The sequence below is a fragment of the Manihot esculenta genome, chromosome 3 (genome assembly GCF_001659605.2).
Source record: "Manihot esculenta cultivar AM560-2 chromosome 3, M.esculenta_v8, whole genome shotgun sequence".
Lineage (NCBI taxonomy): Eukaryota > Viridiplantae > Streptophyta > Magnoliopsida > Malpighiales > Euphorbiaceae > Manihot > Manihot esculenta.
In genome coordinates, this window is record NC_035163.2 from 515,160 (window position 1) to 533,478 (window position 18,319).

At 35.1% G+C, this 18,319-nt stretch overlaps 2 protein-coding genes across 2 annotated transcripts; one reads left to right on the top strand and one right to left on the bottom strand.

The window, feature by feature from the left end:
• Window positions 1-105: 105 nt before the first annotated feature.
• LOC110611423 (zinc finger protein CONSTANS-LIKE 4) lies at window positions 106-1,526 on the top strand. The gene is made up of 2 exons (XM_021751749.2): window positions 106-908; window positions 1,000-1,526. Exons 1-2 carry the CDS (start codon window positions 207-209, stop codon window positions 1,279-1,281), a joined length of 984 nt encoding a protein of 327 aa, XP_021607441.1. The 5' UTR covers window positions 106-206; the 3' UTR covers window positions 1,282-1,526.
• A 9,026-nt stretch (window positions 1,527-10,552) lies between these two features.
• LOC110611719 (probable protein phosphatase 2C 59) lies at window positions 10,553-16,620 on the bottom strand. The gene is made up of 9 exons (XM_021752118.2): window positions 16,465-16,620; window positions 15,990-16,252; window positions 13,888-14,015; window positions 13,225-13,323; window positions 12,963-13,121; window positions 12,159-12,245; window positions 11,965-12,056; window positions 11,214-11,288; window positions 10,553-11,057 (listed from the first exon to the last, which is right to left on the bottom strand). Exons 2-9 carry the CDS (start codon window positions 16,067-16,069, stop codon window positions 10,887-10,889), a joined length of 891 nt encoding a protein of 296 aa, XP_021607810.1. The 5' UTR covers window positions 16,070-16,252; window positions 16,465-16,620; the 3' UTR covers window positions 10,553-10,886.
• Window positions 16,621-18,319: the final 1,699 nt, after the last annotated feature.

Consider the following 18,319-nt stretch of genomic DNA (forward strand, 5'->3'; position numbering starts at 1 on the left):
ATTGACATTGATAAAATCATTTCTTAGTTTGGCTAAGCCAAATCCATGCGTCTCCCTCCTATTCGCTACTTCCCAGATCTCCCTGGGCCCACCTGATTGACTCATACTCTCATAACTTCTCTCTTCTCCTCTCGCCACAGTACACGCAAAAATATACAAACCAGAAGATAACTGTGCCAGACGGCCTGCTTCCATCCTTGCATCTAATGGCTTCCAAGCTCTGTGATTCTTGCAAATCGGCAACGGCGACTCTCTTCTGCCGCGCTGACTCAGCATTTCTCTGTATCAACTGTGACTCTAACGTTCATGCCGCCAACAAGCTTGCTTCACGGCACGCGCGTGTGTGGGTTTGTGAGGTATGTGAGCAAGCACCAGCTCATGTAACCTGCAAGGCCGATGCTGCAGCCCTCTGCGTCACGTGTGACCGTGACATTCACTCCGCTAATCCACTGGCTCGCCGACACGAGCGAGTTCCTGTGACGCCGTTCTACGAGTTAGTTGGCTCGGATCCTGCCGTTAAGCCTAACATAAACTTCCTTGACGACAGTTACTTCTCCGACGTGGATGGAGACGCCGTTGTCAGCAGGGAGGAAGTAGAGGCAGCCTCGTGGCTTCTTCCAAATCATCCCAACCCGAAGATGATGGAGAGTCCAGATCTGAATACAAATCACTACGTGTTCTCGGATATGGAACCATATCTGGATCTGGACTACGGTCCGTCACCGTCGGTGTATCCGAAACTCGAAGCATATGAGCAGAACGACTCCACCACGGACGGTGTTGTGCCTGTGCAAAGCAAGAGCGTTCAAGCTCCATTAGTGAATGATCATTACTTTGGGCTCGACTTCACTGCATCCAAACCGTTAGCCTACGGTTACAACACCCAGTCAGGGTGCCCAAGTCATATTGTAAGTTTCCTAATAGCAATTGAAATTAGCTTTTAATATTAATATTTTAAAATTAAGGAAAAAAGCTCTGATCGAGTGCATGTGACCTCAGGTATCATCCTCATATCTGGACGTTGGGGTAGTGCCGGATGGCGGCAACATGATGGAGTCAACAAATCAAAAGGTTCAGCTGTCTGCAGTGGATAGGGAAGCAAGGGTGTTAAGATACAAAGAAAAGAGAAAGAATCGGAAGTTCGAGAAGACGATTAGATACGCATCGCGAAAAGCTTACGCTGAGATGAGACCCAGAATCAAAGGAAGATTCACGAAACGATCTAATAGTGAAGTTGATCGAAGTAGTATCTACGAATTCGGCGTCGTTCCGTCCTTCTAAAAGTCGTTTTGTTTTTTTTATTTTTCCAATTTTTATTTTACTTCCTCCACAGTTGCTGTGGTTTTAAGCTAGGTACATAAAGTAGGTGAAGGTGTCTGATAAATGGATTGTCGCCCGTTGATTTTATAGAAGTTTTATTGAGTAGTGAGTTTTGTTTGGTTTAGTTTTCCTGGAAAATATATGTAATTTCCCTCGCTAAATATTTTTAAAGATATTTTAAAAGGTAGAACAAATTTTGATTTTTATTAGTTAATTTTCAAATTTTTATTAGTCACTTTAAATATTTACAAAAAATCATAAATAAATGTAGTAAATTTCTATTTTATTAATTAGTATATTCAAATTTGCTATTAATGTTTAATACTTTATATATTGCAATTTAAATTTAAGCTTTTAAATTGTTTGGTTGTGATAAAAAAGGTTGAAAAAGTTTAATAATGTGCATGTGTTTATGAAATAAAATTTAATTTTTAATTATTATTTTAAAATAAAATTTGCGACTTAAAAATATTCATTAAAATACCTGTAATTATGTATATTTTTTATATTTATTTATTAAATTATAAGTACATGACTTATTAAAATTTAAAGCATATTTATTTAAAGCTCTATGAATAAGCTTGTTAATATTTTCGCATTAATATAATAATACATTTACAAGATAGGATGGAGAAGTGGAAATAATTGCTTTGCTATTAAATAAGCAATTTAGTCCAATCTTTTAACAAAAATACAATAATACCTTCAAATTCATTTAATAGAGTTTTACATCCATTCATAATAATAATAAAAAAATAGTCATAGCGTAAAATGATGTAAGAAAATTAATTTCCAAAATAACGAATATAAAAAATTAATTTGTCTAAGCCAAAATAGAGTCACAGAAAATCAATTTTTAAAATGACGAACACGAAATTTATTTTTTAGAAGGGTTTCATCTTTGATATTGTGGCTAGCCACTTCTTAGTCTAATGGAAACGGTATTGAGAAATTATTCTAAGTAATTTTGAATTTGATTCTTTACTTTTTTTTTTTCCCTAAATTTATAGTATGATATATCTATCTAATAAGATTTAAAAAATGTAATTTATTAAGTGATAGAGTTATATAAATAAATTCTCAATTTATGGTATTTTGAATGTTTATGCAGGCAGTTGCATAGCTAAACTATTTTGTTTTTATACATTTAAATAAACATCAATGATATGATAAAATTTTCCTTTAAAATGATTGAGTTATAAGTAATTTGATTTACTATAATTTTTATAATAAAAAATTTTTGAGAAAGAAAAATGAAAACATTTTGTACATAATTTTATTTTTCACTAAATGATTAATTTATAGTCAATTAAATTAGCATAACACAAGAAAATAAAGGATCGTGGATTCACCCACGCTACAAACTGAAAAGGAAAATAACGGTCAAACAACTGGAATTCACCTGCATAACAACTGGAAAACAAAATTAAGGGAAATGGAAAATGGCATCCTAAATTGCAGCAAGTATCATGGACTATATTTGTGTTGATGACGTTCCAATCAGTTCTCATCATTCCATCCTGCCGAAATTGTCCTTGTCCTCAAGGACAAACTTTAGATAGAGTCGAGAAAATTTTCTGTAATTCTCCTATGCAGCGTCTGATGACCTGGTGCTATGCCATTGAACAAGAACTTCAGTGTACGGATGACAACGCCCCTTCTGAACCATTCTTTTCTCCAAAATCTTGGAAGGTGTAGGCAAAGGACTAGAGTCATGAGCAACTGGTGGCAAGTTTGGCAATGGTTCTGGTCGTGTGCCTAAGTACTTGTGTAATAGGCTGACGTGAAAAATATTGTGAATTTGCACCCCATCTGGAAGGTGTAACCGATAAGCAATAGCTCCTATTTTTTTCAGGATTTTATATGGGCCATAGAACCTAGCAGATAGCTTAAAAAAATATAGAAAAGCCACTGACTTCTGTCAATATGATTGCAGCTTGAGATACACAAAGTCTCCAACCTCGAATTGAACCTCACATATGTTTTTGTTTGCTTGCATTTTCATGCGATCTTAGGCCAAATAAATATTTCTTTTTAGATCACTTAGGATCTCATCTCTTGTCTTAAGAAAATCATCCACTGCAGCAACCTTGGTGGTGCCTAGAATGTAGGATGTGATAGTTGGAGGTGGCCGACCATAGACAATCTCATAGGGTGTGGACTGAGTAGCTGAATGCACACTAGTATTGTAGCTGAGTTCAGCTTATGGAAGCCAGTCAAGCCACTTCTTTGGCTGGTCACTCGTAAAGCACTGCAAATACTGCTCCAATATTCAATTAGTGACTTCGGTTTATCCGTCTAATTGGGAATGGTAACTTGAGCTCATTCATAATTGCATCCCCTGTAATTTGAACATTTGATTCTAAAAGGCACCAGTGAATATCTTATCCCTGTCACTAAGAATGGTTTCTGAAACTCTATGCAATTGAATCATTTGATTGATAAATATTTTAACCACATCAGTAGTAGTGAATGGATGTTTCATAGGAATGAAATGACAATATTTAGATAACCTGTCCACCACCATGAGAATCACCATGTAGCCATTAGAAAAAGGGAGTTCTTCCATAAAATCAGCTGATATCTCGGACCAAACTTGACTCAAAATCGGAAGTGGCTGAAGGAGACCAGCTGGCTTCATGGCTTCGTATTTGTTCTGTTGGAAAATTGAGCATTGTTTGATGAATTGTGTAATACCCGGCTAGACTCCGGTATCGAAATTCCAACCGTCCGGTGGAATCTTGGATGTCGGAGACCTCTAGAAGGGTAAAATCATGTTTTCACAAATGTTTTCATGTTTTAATGATTTTTTTAAGTAAGAATGAATTTGAGTTTTTAAATGAAAAAGACCATGGAACCTTTACCAGGTTCGGCCGCCGAAAGTCATGTTCGGCCGCCGAACGTGGATAGGTTTTGGGAGCACTTTTGGCCTCCGAAAGTTTTGTTTGAAAGAAACCAGGTTCGGCCACCGAACCTCATGTTCGGCCGCCGAACATGCATGAGATAATAGGGTGTTGCATTAGACTCACGAATATGTTGCATTGCATATTATGTTTGATGATGTGGATGGATGTTGAATGATCCATTAGTCCCCCTATGCTATGATGATGATGATACGGTACGGAAGACCAGTGAGGCCCATTCTACGCCCCTGGCACTATGTAAGAGAAAGACCAGTGAGGCCCATTCTACGCCCCTGGCACAGTTGGTCCATGTAGGGGACTATTGGTGACAAATTCATCCTTGATGTGATTAGCTGTGATGTGATGCATTTCATGTTATCATATGTTTTAAATGTTTTACTATTCTGCTCACTGGGCTCTTGTAGCTCACCCCTCGCCCTTAACCCCCAAGCTTGCAGGTACAGGGTAGTCCAGGAGGTCAGCAAGAGTAATGAAGTCTTATGTTGTAATAGATAGATAGTGGACATGGTAAAAATTGTATAATGATGTAAAGTTAAATAGTTATGTTATGTATAATGATATTGAGGTTTAGAAGTGTGCTTGACCATAGTTCATTGTAATCCCTTGTTGATACATGATCTTAATGTCTATTGATGTTTATGTTTAACCAACTCAACTTATGATGTATCGCCCATTGAGGCATTGATGAGATCCCACTGAGGGGTCAAGTTTATGATTATGGCTATGTTTAGTGCGTGCACAGGTTGAGTTTGGTGTATGATGAAAAGGAAAGTTTTAATTTTTATGTGTGATTGTTGATCATGTATGGGATTAAACAGGTTTACAGGTTATATGTCAGGCTTGCTACGGGTCCCGGCGGCCTTAAGCCGATCTGGATCCTAGTGCCGGTAGCGGTCCGATTTTCGGGTCGTTACAAATTGTTTCACCATTTGTTGCAACCCAGGCCATGTGAAGTCACTTTTAATCCTAGCCAGTGTCTTTAGATAACCAAAGTGACCTCCTGTAGAAGTAGAATGACATTCAACAAGTAGATGTGGGATTAGTGTGCATTTAGGATTTAAATAGATCCTATTTTTATGATAATAAACCCCATTCCTATAGACCAGCTCTTGTCCAGGATGGTTTGTTTGCACCATTTCTGCATAAAATGGGTCAGACTTGACTTGTTGTTGTAATTGTACCCACCATTTAGCAACAAGGAGTGAGATTATGGACATATTGCATTCACCTCTGCGTGATAATGCATCTGCTCCTTAGTTTTCCTTGCCCCTATGATATTCAATTTGATAGTCATATCCAAGGAGTTTTGGTAACCATCTTGCCTGTGTTGGAGTTGTTATCCTTTGCTTTAGAAGATACTTGAGACTTTTTTTATCTGTTCGAACCACAAATGGATGTTCCAAAAGATAGGTGTGCCATTTACGAACAACTTTAACAATGGCGAGCATTTCCTTTTTATAGGTGGAAAGATGGATGGAGGCCCCTTTTAATGCTTCACTATAATATGCAATTGGACGCTCTTGTAGAGATAAAATAGCTCTAATTTTATGACCAGAAGCATCACTCTCTACAACGAACTCTTTGGTAAGATCAGGTAGAGCCAAAATGGGTGGTGTCGATAATGCTACCTTGAGTTGTTCAAAGGACTGAGCTACATCTGCATTCTAAGAGAATCCTAATTTTTTTAATAACTGAGTAAGGCGAGAAGCTATACCTCCAAAATGCTTGATAAAATTGCAATAATAGCCAGCAAGACCCAAAAAACCTCGAACTACTCTTTGTGTCTTTGGCTTCCGCCAATCCAGTAGCCTGGATTTTTCGCAAGTCCACTGCCACTCCATTTTCAGAAATTATATGTCCCAAATAATCCACTCCCCTCACTCCGAATTGACATTTATTACTCTTAGCAAATAACTGGTGCTCTTCTAGTATTTGAAGAGTCCGCTCCAAGTGTTTAAAATGTTCCATCCAAGTCCTGTAAATCAATATATCATCAAAGAAAATAAGGATGAATTTTCGTAAATAAGGATGAAATATTTCATTCATCAAGGCTTGGAAGGTCAATGATGCATTTGTGAGTCCGAATGGCATAACAATGGACTCGTAGTGACCTTCATGAGTGCGGAAGGCAGTCTTGTGGATATCTTCTTTCTGAACTTGAATTTGATGATATCTGGGTTGCAGGTCGAGCTTCGAATAGAATCTGGAGCCATGTAGTTCATCCAACAATTCATCAATAACTGGAATTGAAAATTTATCTTTGATCATTATCTCGTTCAAGGCTCGATAGTCAACACAAAACCTCCCGCTTCCATTAGATTTCTTAACCAGCAAGAACTGGGGAAGAAAAAGGGCTTCGACTTGGGTGAATTAATCCTGATGGGAGCAACTCCTGCACCATTTTCTCAATTTCAGTTTTTTGGTAAAATGGACATCAATTTGAGAAAACAGAGATATGTTTACTATTGGGTTGTAGAGGTATGTGGTGGTCGTGGATTCTATTTGGAGGCAAGTGTTTTGGTTCCGCAAAGACTTGTTGGTTTTTCAGGAAAAGCGATTGGATTTCTTTGTGTGGTCAATTGTGGGCTTAACTCTTGACATGTTTCTTGTAAAAATAAACTAGATGCAAGCATTAGATTACATTCCTTTTTTGAGGAGGCCCTACTTTTTTAATCTCAATGTCTTGCAATATTACTGGCTTCCCATTGTCTTGTATCACCATAGTGGGGTTGTTGTAGTCAGTTTGGATTGGCCCTAAAGTAGCCATCCACTGTACTCCTAACACCACTGGACATGTAGCAACTAGGAGAATGTAGAAGTCAGCCTGGGATTGATAATCTTGGATGAAAAACTTACTGCTTTGGAAATCCCTTTGCAAGTCACTTGCTCTCTATTGGCAACTATGACCTTCAATGGCTCATCTTTTGCTACCACTAATCCGCATTGCTTAGCCAATGTTTGATTAACAAAATTGTGTGTGTTGCCACTATCAACCAAGATTGTAACTTTCCGCCCATTTAGCTTTCCTGGTAGTCGGATGGTTTGTGGATGATTGGTCCCTTCAATTGCATGCAAAGAACTGGCATCTCTTCTTCAATATCTGAATAAGGCTCATTGGGCTCTTCTTCAGTTACATCTTCAATTGCAAATGATTAAAGTTTGATGCACCGATGGCCTGGTGTGTATTTATCGTAGCAATAATAACATAGACCTTTCTCCCTTCGCTCCTTTGCCTCTTGTCCAGATATTCACCTAAAAGGTGTGATGGTACCACTACCAGATGTTGTTTTGGGGTTCGGATGAGGTCCCAGTAAACCCACAGTTGTGGTGTTCTTATTAGTCCAAGCTGCCTTTAAGGTTGTGGTATTCTTCTTTTGCAGGGTTTGTTTTTCTTTTACCAACCTTGTCACTCCAATTGTGTTGATCAAAGTACGAGTGCGCTTCAATTTCACTTCCAATCGTATCTCGTCTTTTGAGACCTGTAATAAAGGAACTAACCAAAACAGTTTCTGGTAAGTCATCAATTCAATGGGAGAGTTTCTCAAAAACCTCCTGCTAGTCTGCTATAGTAGTGGTTTGTCGCAAACGGGCAAGAGCCTCGTCGGGATCATCGTAGTCAGTCAGACCGAACCTTCTTATAGCTGTCGTGGCGAATTCATCCCATGATACAAGTCCTTGGAACTTGGTTAGCCACCTATGCCATTGTAATACTACCCCTTCTAGATGAAATGAAGCAAGATGCACTTGGTCTTCAGGTGGAATTCCTTTGAATGAGAAGTATTGTTCTGCCTTGTAAGTCCATCCTTACGGATCACTGCCATCAAAAGTGAAGAATTAGAACTTCATGTATTGCCGACTGTTGTTGGTAGTTGAGTTGGCATGATGTGAATCTTGAGTGTTTGGGTTTTGGTTTGGTAGGGTTTGAAGAGGTGTTGATGTGTTTGGATGGGTTTGATTTGGAGGAGAAGTCGATGTGGATTGGTGTGGTGTAGTATTGCTTGCTCTGAAATTTCCTTGAGCAAAAAGGTTCTCGTCATGGATAGTGTTTGGAGTTTGAACGGTAGTTTCAATGTTTTGTAGTTTGGATAGAATGGTCTCCGATATAGAATAAATTTTTTAGATACTGGATTCATATCGTCCCAACACCTCTTGAGTCTCATTTCAAAACTCTGCATTAGATTGATTTCTGACATTCATTTGAGCAAACCTGACTCTGATATCAAATTATAAAAAATTTTAGAAAAGATAAATGAAAGGACCAGTTAAAACGAGGAATATTGCAATAATTTTATCCATGATTTTATGTTTCACTAAATAATTAATTTATAATCAATCAAATTAGCATAACAAAAAAAAAAATTATAAATTCAGTCACGTTATAAATTAAAAAGAAAAATAATTATCAATTAACTAAAAAATTATAGATTGGCATGCATAACAATCGAAAATAAGAATTTAAAAAAATAAAAACACTCATAAACTTAGTATGATAATAAATATATCTGAATAAATTTAAGAAATTTCAAACTCTTCTCTCGATTCTTAATTCTCCATTTAAAAAAAAATAAAAAATTACAATAAACATGGCAGCAAATATCATGTAATATATTTATGTTGAACACTTTCCGATCAACTCTCATCAGTTTACAGCTTTTAGGTAATACATTTCCTTGCGTATTAAAACAAGAAGATAAGATTTCAAATTCATCATAAAAATTGTCGTCCTTTCATTTTTAAAGTTTTATCCTTCAGATTAGCACGTGGTCAAAATATGTTATAGAAAACATATATATATATAGATATACACGAGGGCCGCCGCCGCCCTTATGTCATAGAAAACATACTTATATATATAATACAGGAGGGTAATTTGACAACGCATTACCGCCGCCGCTGAAAGAGATCAATGAATAATTGTCAAAATTTCTGTGGCCTTGGTAAGCAAGGCAGAGAATTGAATTGAAAACGTCAATTCCAGTCAATTGTTCTATCTAAAATTAATAAATAAAAGCCTTGATGAGCAAGCTCATAAAGGCAAGAGCTGCCTCTTATAAATTGCTGTGAATTTGGCCCTTCCCATTCCAGTGCTGCAACCAAATATTAGAGGCATACATTTCCTCTTTTTTACAATTTTATTGTTTTTGTTTTTAAATTTTTATAATGTTAGTTTTAGGTTATTTTTTATGTTATTTAAATAATATACAATTTTTTTTTTTTTTGAAAAAAAAACATTAGTGGGCAATAGACTATTAAGAGAGTGGACAATGATAATAATTATTATTAATTATACGCTGAATAGTGCGTAGTGGCAAAATTTGCCCAACCGACATCGTCTGAGTCCACTCTTAATTCATGTTGTCTGAGTTAATCATTTATTTCACTCACCTTTAAGTTTAAAAAAGCGAAACCTCACAGCCAAAAAAAAAAACAGGAATTTCCAGCTTCAACAATTAAAACTGCATGATTCTTCTCCTTTTTTCTGATTGATTATATATCTGTGTATATATATATATACTGTATAGTTAGTTGTGGGTATCTTTGTGTTTGCAGGTCTTTCCATGGCAGCTTGGTAACTGAAGGGATGCTAACAACGCTGGTTAAAACATTGGATCTACAGGAGATTAATTGAGACTGGATGGAGCTCCTGGTGCATGCCTCCGATTCTCGGGTTTTTTCTTGGCCTTCGCTCTTCGTTGTGTAAGCGCCACTGCTTAATCCGGTGACACTGCAAGGTGCTGTAATAGTTGAGAGAATAATGTCTTTTCGAATTCCAAGCAGACAGTGAGTCCATACTCAAGGATGCTTCAGAGCCACGAGTTTTGTGGTGCAGCCTGAAAGCCTACTTTTTTTAATGGGCTTGAGTGTTTAGTTTTGTCTAGGTTGTCTTTTTGTCTTTTTCGGCCGACACCCTATTCCTTGAATTGAGTCTTGTGCTTTTTACTACCTCCATCAATGAAAAATCTACTATATTTCGGGGAAACAAAAGTTAAAATTCATTTTTTTTTTCACCTGTTTTCTGTTTCATTTAGCTAAAAGAAGCTCCTCAATTGTGCCTTTATAGCTGCTGCCTACGTGCTTTGTTGGCGGCACGGAATGATTATGAAACGGAAACAAAGGCAACATTAATCCATTTTTGCTTTTGTTTTCTAAAAATTTATTTTATGCAATCTACATGACATCCACCATAAGCAACGGCTATAATACATTGGTTAATATCCAGACTGAAAATGGAAAGTGTGCACGACTGAGCCAACATAGCAGGAATTAGCTGCTCCAATTAAACCGCAGCCAAGGAAAGAATAACGTACTGAAGAAAATTTTTGTTTAAATCACATTTACAAAATACAACACACAGATGAGTTATCAGACTCTTTACAGTTTACAGATTAACAAAGTGCACATTTCTAGCTACTTCAAGACCCAAATATATAATAAACTATTCTCAGATACGCTTCTAATCTAGAGGCTGATAAGGAATAATGTCAACCTCATTTATGAGTTCCTTTTCTATCCTAGCACCAAATGAATGCCACTGTTGTGTTTCCCTGACTAGCTATACACCTCACAGTTCTAAACCCAAATTCTCCCATTAGCTGCAAAACTAACTAAACCCTTGTTACAGCAACAGTGCTTCACTCAGTCTCACACAGATGTAACGCCACCTGTACCATGAGATGTAGCACCTTGATTGGCCAAGAAGCGAACAACAACACAGGTAATGTTGTCTGCACTGCCTCTCTGGTATGCCTCCTCCAATAACCTCTTTGCCGCCTGCTCTGGATCCTCGATTGGCTTGGTCATTTCAACAGCTTCCTGAGAAAAAGAGATGAAGCATTAGATGGTGCTGACAACAATGAACAGGCCCATTCTCTATCTTCAATTGAGTTTAATGTAAATTAAGTCAAATCCTAAGACAAAATCCTCCATGGTATGAAAAGTCATTGCGCAACAAATGGTATCACAGCAAACCTCATTGGTGACAACATCCCACAATCCATCACTTGCAAGGATAAGGAACTCAAGCGAGCTGTCAATCTTTTCCTCCTGCAATTTCCAAAAGATACATACATATTAAAATACACTAAAATTTCAAATTGGAGCAAAGAGAGGACAAAAAAAGAAAAATGAAGCAATTTTTATATCACTGATCCACAATCTTGTCTATGCTCCTTTTTTTCTTTCATGGTAATTGAAGTGTATTTGTTTAGATAAGGTTACAAATCTAAAGCATAAGGATACTTAAAGCACTGAATAGAGGCTTTCCAAATTTTAGCAGGCTGAGCATTCCTGCCTACATGCTTGCAGTTGCACATGAACAGTGCACACACATAAAGTCCAAGACACATGTAGCTATTGGCAGTTATCCTTTTGTGTTATCTCAACTTAGGAATTCATCATCTGATACTGTCAAACCACATCTTATCCTTTCTTTTGTTTTAAGGGAAAAAAAAATCTTACTAGCTCCTTGGTTAGCATGTGATTGTCACGTCGACAGTGCACACACATAAAGTCCAAGACACATGTAGCTATCCGCAGTTATCCTTTATGTTATCTCAACTTAGGAATCCATCATCTGATACTGTCAAACCACATCTTCTCCTTTCTTTTTTTTTTTTAAGAAAAAAAAATCTCACTTGCTCCTCGGTTAGCATGCCATTGCCGCGATGACAACTTGTTGATATGCATAAAACAAAAATGGTCTAAGCAAGAAGAATCAGACCTGAATTTCTGGATCAGCAACAACATATTGCTTCAAGAGCCTATCACCAAATGCTCGGGAGACAGCAAGAACCCCACCAACTCTCCAAGTCCCTGTGATTCAATTTTAAGACATCAAGCATGTCAGAAACTTAACTGAAAAAAAAAAAGGAAGAGCTTTTAACAGACAAATAAAATGCGGTCTCAAGTCCTTGCCTGCCCACATCACAAACCCTCCAGCATCTTCAATTCGTTGCCGCTCATCCGTTTGATCTGGCTTGTGATCTCGAGAAACAGCAATAGCTGCATAAGATGGTCAGAAAATTTAATGTCTTAATTGAGAAATAACCAATAACGTAATATTTTTCAACAAAGTTCTCAAAAGACACAAAATCCTAACCTTTCTGGAACATGACTATAAGACCACCAAATGATAGCGGAATTTTTCTTCAAAAAGTATTATTTAATACTCCATTCTATAGCATTTGCTTTAACTATCCTACAGTAGCATCCACTTTAAAATTCAATGCTACATTTGTCTAAACATTTCTATAAAAAACCAAATCGGATTATCTTTTTCCTTTCACATTTGAAGGAAAGAAGTATAACAATACCTTTTTTGGAAGTAACAACGAAAAAGCATGGGGAAAAAGAAATGATTTTACTAAAACTGGGAAAGAAGTAATGACCTTGCTAAATAGAGTGGCATATTTCAATCACATTTCCAATGTTATCATATTTGCAATCGTCATAACCTTGAACTACTCCATAACAATCCTGTAATTTTTCTGTCTCCAGAAAAATCAGTTTTACCATCCAGTCTCTTCAACAAAAGACTAACATTCTGTTTCACTAGCCATTTCAATTTGTGTAGTACTCTTCCAATTATTAACCAGTGAATCCTAGGCCCTAATATGCTCAATTAGTTGATGGTATCAGAATTGTGAATCCCATATGTATACATATTTAACAAGAACCTGAATTTCATAGTCATTAACCAATAATTCTTCTGAATCTTACCAGTACCGCCTCGGCAAATGACAGCTCTAGAGTCTCCAACATTGGCAACGAGCAAACGATCACCAACGAGAATGGCTGTGGAAGCAGTTGATCCAGCATCTCTGTTCTGATTATTTTCTGATTTCAGAAATTCGGAGTCTGTGTGATTGTATGCATCAGCTGCAGTGGAAAAGAAAATTTGAAGAATGGAATCAAGTTTTTTTATTAAAGAATTTACAAAATTATCAAAACATAAATTGTATTGATGATTAGGAAGTGAAACCTATAGCTGATTTTGTATCAGAAATGAACTTTGGATGACTGATCAAATTACTGAAAAGGTTATGTTTCACATATTCAGCAGCACGTGCACCTCCATGACCTAAAAACATAACAAATGTTTTCTGCATTATCTAGGAGTATATTTAAAGGAAAATTCAAAACAAAATTAGCAAATATGGCTACATAATGTGATGTCAAATGCCCAAATAGGAGTAAATCCTTTCGGTAGCATTGACATTATAGCAAGTGTAAAGTGAGCTAACACAACTATGTACTAATCTATCAATAGTTTGATGTCATCTAACAATTACTTATTGTAAGGGCAAGGCATGTTCATGCAGGAAAACAATCAATTTAAATCCCAAAAGAAAGCAAACCAAGAACTTGCAAATGCTAGAGTTGGAGATAAAAGAATGCTCAAAAAACTACATTTTCACACATGCATTAAGACTTATTCCTCACTAAAAAACACTAAGATTACTAAAGCGTAGGAGATATATGTAATTATAATTAAATCAGCACCAATGCATTCTGCATTTGGTGGATTTTCCATCACCAAAGCTGCATTTCATGATATATATTCAGCAAAAGTAATCTTGCTGAATTCTTCATAATTATTGATGACATTCAAGATTCAACACAAGCAAAGTAGTGAGAGAGAGACCATCAAAAACTCCAAACAGGCCAACTATCTCTCCGTCGACACCATCAATTCTTGTCTCATAAAAATCTTCCATGGAAGATCTTTTTCCGGGAGAGCTTGCATATCCATAGCTGAATTTTCCGTTTTGACTGTTGCAGCAAAAACATCGAACTTAGCATCATACAAATCCATGAACTCAAAGGAGATGCTAGACAATGATGGGTTGCTGGTCAGCACAAAAACTAAAGTACTTCAAGAACTAAAACAAAATTTCTTCAAATCAATGACAAATAAATTTCAGGATTCTTTCGCAGTTAAAACATTTAAAAAGAGATAGAGATAGCAAATAGATCATACGTGGAACATAATAAAGACTAAACACTAAAGACTGTGACTAACAACTAAAATGTTGAGATTAAGAAACCAAGATCAAACTAGAGAAGGACAAAGTATAGAGATGTTAGTTTAAGATGAGTTGTCATATTGCATTGAACACTGATTAGACATTGGAATAGCTTTCTATCACTTTTTATTGTTTAAGATAGGATTAAACAAGTATATAAGTATATTAGTTTAAATTATTTATTAGGATCAAACAAGTATAAAGTTTTACTTGTTTTAAGAATTTTGCCAATAGGCAGATATTGAAAAGAAAATACAAAGGATATTACAAAGAGAGTCCGGTGCATATTTTTTTCATGTACTACTCCATACAAATAATCCATCAAGCTAGTTTGAATAAACTACAGGCTAACAAAAAAGGACCAAACATTGATGATCTAATTTCAGTCACCTCAAGTGAGCTAATAAAAACTTTAAAGTACTATAATTTGTTTAATCCTATCTAAAATGATAAAATTTGTAGGAAGCCACCCAAAAAATTGATTGCAGCCTTCAAAACAATATGAAAACTTCTACCTCCTTAGTGAACCAAATTACAAGCTGTATCTTGCACGTTAGGAAGCATCCAACCACCCAAAATACTTAATATTACAAAGCATACTTCTGTGACAAATACATATGGCTGCTTAAATATTCCATCTAAAACATATGATCTTCGTGAGCTTCAGCTAAAATTTTTATTTTGAGGAACCAACTCCAAAATACTAGGTAATTTTGGTCAATGCAATTATAGTAATCAAAGTCACATGTTTGAAATGACATCTCAAGATCACATGAATCCTCCATCCACATGTTGGATGCGCAAAAAGAATAGGAGCAATATTGGCATGTATCCACACGACAAATCTAATAAAATCAAATCTGACAAGAACAAAGCTAATAAAATCAAATCTGACAAGAACAAAGCTAGGATATCTAACAAGCTACCTCAAACAAGGAAGTTACACAACCAACACGACAAAAATGTGACTCATGGGTGGTTTCCCTCATTATGCACATTGCCAAAATACAGAAAACGACACATTATAGTTTTCCAACTGACAAGTATCATAATTACATATACCTTTAGAACTTCATATGCAAATTATGGGGTTTTATATTCACTTGCAGTTCAATATTTATTTTGCAGAACCAACAATAAGATTGTATAGCATAAATAACACCAACCATTTAATTCTTTTCTCTTTTATTTCTTTTATTATATTATATTTTTCTGGTAGGAAAAAACAAAATTTTCATACAACATAACCGCTCAAATTAAGTATTCTTGGTCTTGCAGAATTTTCTCTTAATGAAAAACAAAAAATAACAAAGCCCTCTAATAGGACCAAAATTAATGAGATTTTTAAGCTTTAGATATAAAGCCATATTAGGATGGACGCTTTCCAAACAAATATAGTGACTTGAATAACTTAACAAACAAATTAAGAAGGCGTTGAATAACCAACACAGTATCAATCAGAGCAGGTAAACATCATCAAACTTGACAAATTCTGCAAATTGAACACCCGCATGAATGGTAATCAACAAGCAAGCCAAAGCAAAAAACGCAAATAACAGATGAAACACACGACATAATTGACAATTAAAATAATCAAACAAGTTTTATTGAAAAAGAAACATTTAAAGATTAAACTAATAATGATGATAACAAACAAACGGGTCGAACCAAAACATTTCTAGATCTAAACGTAGATTGGAAAGAAATTAAAAGCTTTCACCTGAGACCACCACCGCTTACAGGCGCATCATCAGCATATACTTGTTTTGAAGGTGATAGGACTGAATTGAGATAGCCCATATTGTCGGTAGAAATTTCAGGTTGCCCACCTCTTATCTCTTTGATAAAGATTAGAAAACAAAATAAAAACAGCAGGCGCAACAGTTTTTGGCCTCTATTATAGCAGACGATAAGCCTACCCTTCACCCCTATTGTGTTGACATTAATGGTATTATGTCTAATTCAGGAACAATCGAGCTTAACCTGAAAATAAACAAAAAATTTCAAAGCTTTAGCAAATAAAAAACAAGAGCTGCAAGCTAATGCACAGATCAATCTTAGAATTCTATTATCACGCATAACACATCCAATTCAAAAACCAAATTCATAGAATTAAACTTGTAAGAACAAAATACAAGGGGATTCATGGACGGATAGAAAACTAGCAATACAGGGGAGAGAGAGAGAGAGAACACCTGAAGGAAATGATATGAAACGAAATGCCATAAGAGACAGATATTAGTCTAAAAGGCGTTAAGAGGCGAAGGGACGAGAGAGAGAGATTTCTAGAGAGAGAAAGAGGAGGAGAAAACAAGAGGCGATCTCTGTGTACTTTCAGTTTGGTAAACTACAATTTAGCTCTTATAATTTATTAAATTTATATAATTTAAAAAAATAACTATTTAATCTACAATTTGATTTGTTTATTTTGTAAAAATACTGTATTATTTAATTTTTATTTTAGCATTACATATATTACATTCGATAGTATAATTTAAAATCGAATTGAATCGATGAATTTATTCAGTTTAATTTAATTGGTTTAAATTTTTAATAAATTTTTTAACTTTTATGATTTTAAAATTTAATTAAAATATTTTTAATTTTAATATGATCTAATCGCTTTAAATTATTAATAGTAATATATTATTATTATTATTAATTAGTTTAATTTAATTTTTTTTAATTTTTTTAAATTAAAATTAAATCAAATTAAAATAATTAAAATTTTTAAAATTAAAAAATAAATCGAATTAAAATAAATAAAAAATTAAATTAAATTAAAATTTTAAATTAATTTGATTCAATTAATTTTTTTTATTTAAATTGAATAATGGGAGGAGCTAATTAGCAAATGGAAATAAAGTTCATATAAGCAAAGGCCCATTAAAGATAAAAAAACAAAGCCTAAAAGTAAAGTACAAGTCTAAGCTAAGAGCAACCCTAGATTTTTCCTCCCCAGCAATTTAGAATCTAGCCTTATGAAACCACTTAGAGAATACCCCCGATAAACTGAAGATGACTGCTTCAATGCTTTCCAAACTTTGGTTCTTTTTCTTTTTTCCAGAGATCAAATACTTTATTGGATAGTCTACGTAAGTCAGGAATATAATACATAAAAAAGGCAGACCCAATATAAGAAATGAACAAGAAATTAAAAAACTCTTTGACAATAAAATGTTCATGGACTAGAAAAACCTCAAGACAGGCCCAAAAAAAAAAAAAAATCAATAAGTCCAAACCGAAACCACAGAACAAGAAACTGGCCATCCAAATCAGCAGCGTTGAAATTGCCTTTTGGAAACAATCGGCCACACTTTCGGCAAAACTATCGGTAGCTTTTTGTTGGTTCCACAGCTTTTCATTCTGAGATAAAGAAAAACCTTTAACAGCACAAAAAGATCTCATGACAAGATTCTCATAATATTTTACTAGTTTCAGATGGAGTGTATGTTGTCTGCTAATAAGATTTAGGAAGGACACGCTATGCATGACAAAACTATCAAACCAAAAAACATATCCAATGTGAAATTTTCTAAAACTGTTATTGCACCTACACAACCACATCAAAATCACCCTATATAATCAAATAAGAAAAAACAGAGTTTTTTCGACTTTTTCTATTCTAAAAAATAAAGAAAACCTAAAAATATTTTGACAAAGACTTAAAAAGAAAGATAAATTTGCGCTTGCTCTTGATAGGATTCTCTTTGTAGTTTTGCCGAGAGAGAAAATAATTTCAACTTTTAAATCCTCTTGCTCATTTTATAAGCATTTACATTATAAAGCCTACATCATTGAAATGTATAAAATTATAGTGAGTAGTGTCTTATATGGCAAATGAAATAAATAGATTAACTTTTGTCTTTTTTGAACTATAAAAAGCTGATTTTTAAATTTACAAACTAAACTGAATTATAATTAATTGATTTGTCGAGCAAGCCCAAAAGAACACAACCAAAACAAAAGAAAATGAAACCATTTATTTATTTATTGATTACTTAGCTTAGAATAAGGGTGCCTTGTATTGGTGTGTTGCAACCCAAAAAT